This window comes from Sinocyclocheilus rhinocerous, unplaced genomic scaffold, assembly GCF_001515625.1.
Source record: "Sinocyclocheilus rhinocerous isolate Xijiao unplaced genomic scaffold, SAMN03320098_v1.1 scaffold4115, whole genome shotgun sequence".
NCBI lineage: Eukaryota > Metazoa > Chordata > Actinopteri > Cypriniformes > Cyprinidae > Sinocyclocheilus > Sinocyclocheilus rhinocerous.
In genome coordinates this window covers 49,583-61,569 of record NW_015623660.1, presented here as the reverse complement: position 1 = coordinate 61,569, position 11,987 = coordinate 49,583, and the positions used below count along the sequence as shown (strand labels likewise).

General features: G+C 40.8%; 1 protein-coding gene across 4 annotated transcripts; it reads right to left on the bottom strand.

Annotated features, from left to right (window-relative positions):
• Positions 1-2,085: 2,085 nt before the first annotated feature.
• LOC107718185 (leucine-rich repeat-containing protein 4B-like) lies at positions 2,086-10,537 on the bottom strand. 4 transcript variants are annotated; one of them, XM_016525275.1, is made up of 5 exons: positions 10,279-10,537; positions 10,100-10,176; positions 7,691-7,824; positions 7,315-7,585; positions 2,086-6,670 (listed from the first exon to the last, which is right to left on the bottom strand). In XM_016525275.1, the coding sequence occupies exons 4-5, from the start codon at positions 7,555-7,557 to the stop codon at positions 4,739-4,741; spliced, it is 2,175 nt and encodes a 724-aa protein (XP_016380761.1). In that variant the 5' UTR covers positions 7,558-7,585; positions 7,691-7,824; positions 10,100-10,176; positions 10,279-10,537; the 3' UTR covers positions 2,086-4,738. The 4 variants fall into 4 exon arrangements, with proteins under 4 accessions (XP_016380761.1, XP_016380689.1, XP_016380839.1 ...); XM_016525203.1 differs by having other exon boundaries at positions 7,700-7,824; XM_016525353.1 differs by having other exon boundaries at positions 7,700-7,820.
• Positions 10,538-11,987: the final 1,450 nt, after the last annotated feature.

Here is an 11,987-nt window from a genome sequence, read left to right as displayed (position 1 = left end):
GATTAAATAAATGCAGCCTTGGTGAGTATAAGAGACTTCTTTCAGAAACATTAAAGAAATCGTAACTATTCCAAACGTTTGTCATATTCCATACATTACAGGTCATACTTGTTTTCTGATTTTGTATATAGATTTATTTACTTCTTTGAGTAGCTGTGCAATAAGTGGGATGATGTACAATCATCCGGTCATTATCACAAACAAGACCAAATCAGCCTGTCAGGTGTGTTATGCTGTAATGACCGACTGACTGACTGAAAATCAAAACAGCTTGATGTGGTTCCCAACTGCTGGGATGCAAGGTCACGATAACATTAGTTGAATGCAAATAATAAAATGCAACTAACTATAAACATGCACAGTTAGGATAGCAAAGTATTTTCTTATTTCATTTATATGAAAAAAAAACAAAAAAAAATGTTGATTTTTAAGGGCTTTTTTTTACTTGTATGATAAATAATTGAGCTCAATGTCCAACATATAATCTGGCTATTAAATAAAACATTTGAGAACCACTGATTTAATCCTTCTAGATAGATTGAATATCAACAGTGCTGTAAGCAATTTTCCAAACTTCCACCAGACCATTGGTCTAAAATTAGACCACACCCCCTCTCCGAAACTCCGCCTTCAACAGACACAAGTCACATGCAGACAGTGTTACTGATTGGCTATGAAAAAATGCACAGGCCACAGAATCACTTCAAAAATATCTTATTTACAACGCCTTTAAAAAAGGTCGAACATAAAGACACAAGAGTTCTAAAGCCAACAATGTCCATGTTTTATTGATAAAGAGCATCTGTGTAGCGAATGGCATAGTGCAGAGGCTCACACGCACAGTTAAGCATTTGCCACAACCTTTGACCCGGAACTGATGGCCAATCAACTAGCTCTCCACAGCCGAACCACACAGCATCAACAGAGAAAAGAAAGCAAATGAACTAAAAATACTCCGTACAAATAAATAGGTAAACAGATGAAGAACAGCTCTAAATGGAACAGAGCTGATATCAGCGGTACTGTATTTTTTTTTTTATGCAAAAAATGAACTTTATTTATTTATTTTTTGAGGAGTGTGTTGTCCTATAGATAGAGATACAGAGAAACATATGAGTGAATCTCAAAAAAATGGCCAAAAACTGGTGAAATTTCACCACAAAATAGTATTATTCAGCCTATTTTGAGTGTTGTTTTTTTTAGCAATGTGACATTTCATCAGAAAAAACTGTAACAAAAGAAAATCATTCTAAAAATTGCAACAACAAAAAAAACCTGTAATATAATGTTACTGTTTGATGTACTCACTGTTTTATGCTAATTTATATATTTAAAAATTATACTGCTTTTTTGTATTATACACAGTAATGAGAATCTACAATACAATTTGAAAATTACAAACAAAATCAAAAATAAAATATCCATACAGCACTAGCGGTAAAATTAGCTTGATTATCATAAAATGAAATGTCACAAAGAAAAAAAAAAAAACGGATTATTTTTCTATATGCACAATACAGTTCTGTTCATTAGAGGCTGTGGTGAAATATGGCCCGTTTTCATGAGATTCACACATAAATAGAAGGAGAGAGAAATGCAGATAGTTTCCAAAAAGCTTTGTTCTGTTTCAAATCCTGAAGAACACGTGTTCTGCTAATGGTAAGTCAAAAAATAGAGAATATTTACATCTTTAGATTATATACATGGCAATACATGAACACATGGTCAGTGTGAGAAGGTGATAGAGAGAGCCGGAGAGCGAGAGAGAGACCCACCACATTAAGAGTCTACAGTGATGACACCGCTTCATTTAATAGTCATAATACAATCTTTCTGTGCTGATTCAGAAACAGCTTCAACACGGGTCTTCATCTCACAGCCAGTGAAATCAGCTTAGAGCAGCTTTCGAAAATGGGGAAAGGTTTAGATGAATTGTCTCTCAGTAGCCGTAAGAGTAATGTGATTTTGCTGGCCGCAGAGAGGATGCATAGATGAGAAGAACAAGCTGCTACGGGATGACACACATCTGAACGCTGATGAACTGATTCACTGCCTCATGATCTTGGGCAGGTAAGCATTTGGCCATTTAACGTTTCACAAGTTTGCTTGTATAATAAAAAAGAGGCATGGAAAGGCTCAAATGCAAATGCAGACTCAAGCAAAGACTCCATTTGTGGCCTTTAGTCGATGTATGTTTGCTATATGCTGGTGTAAAAAAAATCTCCAAAATGATCAGGTACATATGCATTAAAAAACTTCAGACGTTCTCTTTCAGGAAAATGAACCGATGCAGAATGAGTACGATTCAGAATGAGAATCTCACTCGTTCTCATGTAGCAAATCGAGGCTTGTTTGTAGAAACCGGTTGTTCATGAAGCTTTAACATTGCATTTAAAATTACACTGATGTGTTTTGACAAAATCATTCAATTTGCTAGCGTTAAATAGGCTAAAATGTTCAAATATTGGATCTGAGATCAATGCAAATATGTACACCTCAAGATATGCGCGTTTCAGTCTTTTCTGGTGTCGAGGATACAAAGCGAGGCACGGAGGACGCGTTCCTCACATTAACTAACCTTTTACTTGTGTGATACTGACGTAATTCTGATCTACCTATGTTCCGCATCAGCAGATGAGGGTCAGGTGCTACAATAAGCTTTTAAGAGCATTTCCTGGCAATGATGTTGTTGCTAAGCAACTCCACTGGATATTCAAACACAATCAGCTTTCATACTGTAGGGAGAAATATGGAAAGCAATGAAAGCAGCAGAAAAAAAATATAGTTCGCCCTATAATTCCATTATGAAGACTAGCAGGGAGACATTTGAAGGACTGGTGGGCTATAATGGAAAACTATGTATAGCACTTGTGTCCTTAATCAAACGTGATACATGAATGCAGAAAACAATTGCCCGGTTTGATTTAAGAAAGTTCCCAGCATTTGAAAAAGGATGAATAAATTTTAACACCGACAATCTGATAAAGGATGATGAATTGGAAATTAAAAACCGAATAAAGTTTAATGCAGCAATTACAATAATACACGCATGTGTACTCTACTCCAATTAATGGCACATTGCACATTGTTATTATACAACTTCAAAGCCATTCAAGGATGAATAGAACGCTTTATGTAGTCAGCAGTTGTCGTATGGCTCCCACGAAGGACCTGTCAGTCCGCGAATCTCTTCAAAGAAAATACTCTCTGAAAGTGAGGCATACAAGTTTTCCCCCAAATGGATGGCTAACCTTAAATTTGAAGCGGCTCAAGAGCGGTATTATTCCCATTCCCTGAACCCTGATTCCCAAACCCAGCGATTTGGATTTATAAACAGTATACTTGAAAATCTTTACATTAGATTACATGTCATATTGCAAAATCTTTCATCAGAAAAATCTGGACATTTTCACAATGTCTTTCATTCTCTCTCTGTTAAAAATCTAAAATTTTTCATGTCGGCGAAATCCCCTGTGCTGCGTATCCCAGTATATTTCAAAGCTTTAATACAGCTTATTTTAAAGTCAACATGAACTCAAAATGGACGCTGTTTACGTTAACACACATTCCTTATTGTGCACGAGTCATCTGTGCACGTTATGCCAAGTAAGAAAAAAATATCTTCAGAATCTTTTATCAAAATGTAACCTGCTCCCCGCCTCTGAAATGACTTTCCGGTTCGGCTACCATCACAAATCCCTCTTGACTCCGTTCTGGTACGCCCGCATTTCACGATCCAATCAATTCCTGATGAATAAAGTCAAGTCCCACCCTGCGTCCATTGAATATCCTGTTTCATACTACAGAAGTTAAATGTTGCGTTTCATGTTGACTTTAAGTCCAGACACGTTCTGCACACATCAAATGCCAGTGAAATAGCCCTTACACACTGCTGTTACTCTTCAATTCAGGCGAAAAGACAAATATATGACACTCAAGATCTCTTCGAGCGCAGATATGCACAGAGAGTTTGCACTACGGCGGCAGGTACTGTGGTACCTTTGCTGAGGACAGCAGCCAAGTACTCTTATTGTTCACATGGAAAGGCTTCTTCTCTCTGCCCTCTCCTCTAGGTATGATGAAAGTGTATGTCACCCTGAAACTGGTGTCTTTTAGAGTTCAGATTTCTGAGCTTATGAACTGATCATCACTTGTGCTAGATTCAGAATGTCATCATGACGCAGAGTGAACATGAGCATGTGTTCTGGATCACAGCAGTTTAAGTCTTTATTTTTGAATTAGTCTCAGTTAATACTGTCCCTTACACACACACACACACACATACACACACACACACACACACACACAGGTACACTACCTACCGAGGTGAGTACGATGAATAATGATGTCAACCTCCGGGAAGTGTAAATGTGTGTATGCTTTTATACAGGTCTGTTAGCTGCTGTACATCGGTGTGTGTACTCGGTGTCGCTGGACTGTGGCAAACCAACACTTAAGTAATTACACTACTTTAATATAGACTATATTTTTTTATACGCGGACACAACTCGTAAGAACTGCAAAAAAGACGCTTGCTTTGGCACGTATGTACTCAACAGCGCCATGTCCACTTCATCAGTAAAAGCCTGTCTCTCTGTTCATCGAACGGAATATTCCATAGAATCTGTCAGAAAGGGACGGAGTTCCAAAAGTCAAAGACCGCAGAGACTCGACAGTCACACTGGCGTAAAAACCAGTCTACTTCCCTTCCTGCGTGTGCATGTGTCTGCAAAGGTAATCAGATCTGGGTCTCCTGAACGCTCTCCTTGGAGCCATTCGATAGCAACAGCGGCTCAGTATGCATGTTGGGAACGTGACTAAGGCCTTTCAGAGTTCCATGGAAGGTCATCGCCATTGGGATGGGAATTGGCAGGGGAGATGAGGTCGAGCCAGGGTTGGAGGGGTCACCAGAAGTCCCCATTTTCATGGTCGAAGCCTGGTTTTGGGAGGAAGGGTTGGGTTTGTTGTTGAGCATTCCAGAGGCCATGTTCAAGCCCAGCACGTTGTTGTTAAAGTGGTGCGCTTTGTAGTAGTGGTTCAGGTGGTCCGCTTGCCCAACGCTCGGCAAGGTCATGATCTCAGGGTCGTGATTCCTCGGACTCTGTCCGCTTCCTCCACCAGATCCCGCTCCCATGTGGACGGTGCTCCCTCCCGTGATGCCGCTAGCTCCACCGGCAGATCCGATCTCATCCTCGACGTTGATGATCTCGATGGCGCGAGCCGGGCCGTGGTGTTTGTGCAGTTGGTGCTGCTTGCGAAGCTTGTAGAAGACGACCAGCATCACGGCGGCCATGAAGGTGATGGCCACAAAGCAGCCGATGATAATCTTGGTCGTCTTCATTACGTCCTCTAGACCCGACAGGTTGGCGACATCCGTGATGGAGACTGTAAACGGGTGATCAGGTGCACGCGTGGCTCGAGGCGACAAGGAGGACAGCATTGAGCCAGTGGGACCTGCCGATGCAGATGCAGCCGTCGGCCCTGGAATACTAATAAACGTCTCGTTGACAAACTGCCGTGCCGAATCGTGGCCATCTTGCCCATTCTCTACAGTTTCAACGGTAACAGTTGTGAAGTAGCTGTAGCCATTGCCTGGGTCAGGTGCAGAGACGTTCAACACAGCAGTTGCTGTGGTGTTGCCAGCAGAGTTGGTGACCATACAGGTGTAGGGTCCGGTGTCTTGCATGGTCACGTTGGTGAAATTCAGGGTTCCGTCATGCAGGACCGAGATCCGGACCTTGTAGGCTCCATGGGTCATCAAGGTTCCATTGGGTGTCAACCAGTTAACGGAAGTCATGGATGTCCCAGTGCGGCATTTCAGCTCCGCTGCCATTCCCTCCGTCACGTTCAGGTCGGTGGGTGGCTCCACGATCACAGGTGCGTAGCAGGTGAAGTCTCGCTGGTCGAGGTCACCAATGTACCTGCCCTTAGTACCCGGTGGGGCATGGCAACGTGCACAACAAGTGGAGTTATCAGGCACGGTTTCTTTAAGCCACCAGCTCAACCACAGAACGTCGCAGTTGCAAACCCAAGGGTTGTGGTTCAGATGGACACGCTCTAACTGCTGCAGTGGAGTGAAGAGATCGTGGGGCAGCGAATGCAGAGAGTTATGGGACAGATTGAGCTCCTCCAGGTTCTTGAGGTCATCGAAGGCATTCCTCTCAAGGACGGAGATCCGAGAGTGCATGAGCCACAGTTTGCGTAGAGACACCAGGCCTTGGAAAGATCCGGGACGCACCACTCCCAGCTGGTTTCCAGACAGCTCCAGTTCCTCTAGCCTCACGAGAGGCGTCAAGTTGGGTACATCCTTAAGCCCGCACATGCCCAGATTCAGGAAACGTAGGTTCAGCAACCCTTCGAACGCAGCCTCCGAGATGAAACTGAGTTTGCGCAGCTCGCCAAGGTCTAACCGTCGCAGGGACGGCACGCGGTGGAAGGCGTACGCCGGGAGTGTCTCTATGGGGTTGTTCCTTAGCCAGAGCTCACGCAGCTTGCTCAGGTACTCAAACGCCTGTGATGGTACCAGTGGTAGTCTGTTGTCAAAAAGCTCCAGGGTGATAAGATTGGGAAGGCCATTGAAAGCTCCCACTTCTATCTGACGAATTTGGTTCTTAGACAACTGTAAGATTTCCAGATGATTTAGGTGCTTGAAGGTGTCTGACCTGATCACCTGCAGAAAAAGAGAGGAAGAGTATATAGTAAGTTATAACAGCCTACATATTAAGGAACTGGGTTACTGCATCACTACTCTTACAGGTTTGCTTGTTCTGCAGCAGCGATTAAGATCGCCGTATGCCTTTATGTTAGTATGCATACACAGGAAAGGTGCATCTTTGTTATTTTGTTGCTATTTCAGTATATGCGTATGCATGACCATCTGTCACTCTGTGATCGACTGAAGATGACTGGTTTACAATGCTAACTAACAGAGCTCGTTGACCAAGTACCTTTAGCACAAGGGCTCTGCAATTTCATGCAAGTAATGAAAATTTGTGTTCCATTTTGAATAGAAATAGCAATGTGGCAGTTAAATGAATATCTTGGGTACTTGCATAATTACCACTGGTGGATTGGTTTGAAATTTTAGGATCAGTGAAATGGTTAACGTTTGGAGCAACTTTTTAGGGAGACATCTGGAGTAAACTGGTCCATAATTGATTCTCTTTCAATTTTAATCTGACCATTTTTCCTTTTTCTAACAATTAAATGCTGGTTGCATGGTTGTTTCTATAGTTTTTGGATAGAAGGATGCGGTTACTTTCAGTTCTAGGAGAAAATGTCCTATAGACCTATTTAGGGTATCAAGGAGGTTACCTGTATGGAGTTCTCCTGGAGGTTGAGGTATCGAGTATTGGACGAGATACTCTGTGGAACGTCATTTAAGCCTTTTCTGGTACAGATCACTCGACTGGCTTGATTGGAACAGCTACAGGGGGCAGGGCAGGCAGGACTGGCTTCGGCCAATCTAGGTCCAAGGAGGTGTGGCCACAACAAGAGTTGGACCAACCAGATGAGGGGGGAGGGGCTGAAAAAGCCTGTTACAATAGCAGCCTGCATGGCAACTGAGTCATGTCCTGCCCCTTTCCTAAAACAAAAAAAGGCAAACAGTGAGTGCCAAAAACCCTCAGAACTTCTTAAATGGAAGTGTATTTTCAATAATGACATCCACAAAACAAGAGAGAGAATTAACTTTTTTTACGATTAACTTGTGGAATCAGGTATCTTGTGGCATCAAAGTGTAATCCACACAGTTGTCAACAGCACTGGATGCTGCTACGGGAGTCTTCTGCTCAGAATCATCACAGTCAGCACTGGCCTTGCTTACTGGGAAAAAATACACGGGAGGGGGAACAAGAGAGAAAGAGGACGAGAGAGGTCAAAAACTGCATATATGTACAGCTTATCGTATTTCATATAGCTAAGGGTGTGAGGGTCAGTACATCAGCAAACTAAAAACTCTGACCTGTGCAATTAAATGTTGTGACCTCTAGCCCAACCGGAGTAGAATTTAATTTCAGTTCATTTCCACTATTGTTTTCTGCTTATTTTAGTACTTTTAAACCTTAGGTTTAAAGGTAGTCATAATTGTAACACAAAACGCTTTAATTTCTTCTCGTCCATGCAAAAAAACTTCCAGATTTGGATTGGTCTGGCCTTGCATTTTAATGTTTATTTAACTAGTGGTTCAGACTGGTTGAAGGCTACAGGTTGTCATATTTGCAAATAAGTTTTCTTTATTAAATGTGCATAGATTCGTGGTATTGTAAACATAAAAACAGATTAATAGAGAGAATAATGCTAATATGCAATAATACAGTATTCACATTGTTACTTGGAAACAGACATTCATTACAAAGAAATGTGTGCGTGCAACCACTGTGCATATGAGCTCTACAACTGAAGAGGAAAACAACTCTCATGTCTGAACACTATGTTTACTATGAATAAATACAGAATAATGCTGATATCAAATGACCCATGACGTATGTTGGATGACAGTAATGCAATAGCAGCAGAATTTGTTTGTATAAACAGCCTTACAAATAAACATTTAGGCAGAATGTTGTTTTAGCATATTCTAACAGACGATAAATATGCAAGAATGTCAGTAAATACTGCTTATATTTAAATAAATGATGCTGATTTTTTTTCCCTGAATTCTACTCACTTTTTTATTAAATTCTACAAAAAAGAGTTAAGGTCTATCTAGATGTAAAGTAGGCAATTAGACCCGTATTATAGGGTGAGACCTAGTGCTGGTCATTTTTCTAAGCCAAAAATCATCAAACATCTTTACATCTACCACAATACGCTGATTACAATAAAAAATAAACTCATCCAACAAACCCGGCAAAGCAAGAAAACCATGTTTACATGATATTTGAAATTATTCCGTTTTTATAGTTTTGATGTTATAATGCAAACAGTGTAAAAAAATTGGGAACACGAGTAAAGGTTTTTACATGCAATGGAAAATTGGGGTAATAGGCAAAAATATAGGTGTACACCCAGACATTTATCAAATTCAAATCAAAAAACACCTTACATGACCAAAATTGTGCACAAAAAAAAAAACATCCTACAAACCCCAGGCACAAGAAAAACACATTTACATGAGATTTGAAATGATATTTTTTATCCATTTTTACATCAAAGCATAATCAGGCATGCGCAGAACACATGCGCACACTGAAAAGCTTTCAGAACACCGGTGAGGGCATTTACATGCAGATCGTCTTAATGAGAAAAAAACCTGTAGAAAAACAAGTGTATGACCTTTAGCTGATAACAGAACACTTACTAAGTAAAACAAGAGTATGATTGTGCGTGTAAACGCGCTCGTTGTCTTACATCAGGAAAAAAATCTATTTTAAAGAAACACAAAGAAAATCATACAGAATTCTAAATAATAATTCTTTAACATCTTTGTCCATCACACGCAGGCGCATCTCGCTTGTTCGTGTGTGCGTGTGTGTGTCACACAGGTGCGGTGGTGCAGCTTCACTGTAACCATGACAACGCTAAATTGATTTGCAGATGCTGGGTGTCGGAATCCGGTTGGGTGGCGGCGCTCTGTTTGCACTACGGCTTCGTTAAAACCAGCCACAGGCCAAAAATATATATATATATATACCGAGTCGAATGCACAAATTAGACATCTATTTCATAAGCCGTTATATTGATTTTTATTTAACCTTCATAAGACGTCAGACGCGGCGATCTCCATCATGACAGACCGCGTCCGCAGTGGGTCTGTTGCTCTTATATGAGAGAAAATCGGTGCATCTGAATGCGTTAGTGACTGCGGCGTCTTAACGGAGACCGTCGTACGCGTGTGAAATACACAAGTGAGGCCCTGACACACACACACACAGGCGTCCTTCTCCCTCGAAGACGCGCAACAAAATGGCACACGGTGTCTGTGTAATTCATGGATAATGAGAAAGAAAAATGCAAATCAAGCCGAGCCGTCATTTACATCGCCAACCGCCAAATCGTCGTAATTCCAAACGTCCAGATTCATTTCTATATATAAATATCGAAATAAATAAATAGCTAAATAAAGAAATAAAACGAACGCTGAATGAAAGATTCTTACCGTTCTCCTCTCATGCATCCATCACATCATCCGGATCCTCTTCTAATGAATCATACACATCATAACCATGTGGAAACCTATTAAATCAAATCAATGCGCGTCAGTCATTCAGCATGAACTATGATCAAATGCAATGCACAGCATTTGATATCTTGCATCTGATCAAATGCATATCGTACCTTTTCCTTTCTCCACGACGGATCTTCTTCTAGTGATTTTTCCCCCGTTGATTCGGCGTCTCTCACAGATCCGGAGCGCGTCAGTGCGCGCCGACACGGTGAATATATAGTTAACAGATCATGTCACCGCTGGAACAAAAACGATGCAATCGCTCGCCGTAAAGTGTGAAAATCGAATGTAATTTGATTATCCGGGGTATGAGGCGCACAAACCTACTAGCGCATTTTTCTAAGTGTATGCAGGCAGATCGCGCGCGTCGTGGCCGTACAGAGGGACGGATGCTGCACCCAGCGCAACATCTTACGTAAAGTCCGTAGCGACCAGCTGAAGAACGTACCACTGAGACGTGCACAAAACACACCTGCTGAAGCCTGTTTCCATACAGCCATGCATTCACACATCAATCCGTCCATCGGTCCATGCATTCATCCTCGCTTTCATCTGCAGGACGACTGTCAGATCATTTATGGTGGATTTGAGATCCTAATTATACACTACTAAAGCTTAACATATAGATTTAAGATGGCAATGCTGTTTGTCTAACGCAGTGGTTCAGAGTTCACCCTGGACATTACATCATTACCTCATCTTAAGTAGATAATCAAACACTGAAATTTGTTAGTATTACCTTGAAGTGCATAAGCAAAAATATGCTGATTAAAAATCCAGGTGAACCTGTATTTAATGTCATCTGACTTACAATTTCATGTATCTTATAGGATATGTTTAGGAGTAGACCTTCATGCAGAATTTTTTCCTATAAACCGTACAAATTCATATGAAATTGCCGACTCCTAAAACAGTTCAATTTTCCAGTGAAACTGGATTCTACATACATAATATCAGCTAATATCAGCACCAAAAACAGTGTTTGAATGTATGAATGATTACATATTTATTACCATTTTATGATTCATTTAGCATTGTTTTTACATCACTGTCCACGACCCTATTATACAGTATTTTACATGACATTTATGCAATTGGAAGATGCTTCCATCTAAAGTGACTTACATTGCATTTCAAAGCGTACGTTGTTTTTCATGCATTCCCTGGGAATCGAACCCATAACCTTGATGTTGCTAACACCGTGCTGTACTGTTTGTTAAAACAGACGCACAAACTATTAATAGCATGTCAAATATGATCCCGCCATTTAATTTTGTGGACCAAATTAACGCTGTGATTCAGACAGGGCAAAATAAATATCGCTCTCATGGGATGAATATTTAGTTCACAAAATGTCTTTAGTAAGTAACAGCATTTTGACATGAAATACAAATTCATTTCATCCCAAAAATTAGTCTCCATAATGAGCCACCCTTTGAAAAGCACTTATCTAAATGATGTTTAAATTGCTAGTTTTGTAACTTGAGCTACATATAAACACCATTTATATTTGTTAATTGTCATCATTAGATGTTGATATCTATGTGTTAATAATAGACAACTGACACTAAATGTTTGCCAGAGATGACAACCATGATGCAGTAAATCATTTAAGTTGTTTGTTCAAAGTTCAGCTCTAGGGTTTTCAATCAGCGGTCCGTGAAGGTCCTGCCTGTGGGCAGACATAAAATATATATAAACATATCTTATATATTTCTAAACATGTCACATGAATAGTCAGGCCACCCAAGATGTAGGTGAGTTTGTTTCTTCATCAGGTTTGGAGAAATGTAGCATTCCATCACTTGCTCAGCAATGG

Excerpts from the sequence above, each read along its gene's own strand:
- LOC107718185 (XM_016525275.1), bottom strand. The coding sequence starts at position 7,557 with ATGCAGGCTGCTATTGTAACAGGCTTTTTCAGCCCCTCCCCCCTCATC. Across the intron at positions 6,671-7,314 it reads TCCAGGAGAACTCCATACAG|GTGATCAGGTCAGACACCTT; the intron begins GTAACCTCCTTG and ends CTTTTTCTGCAG.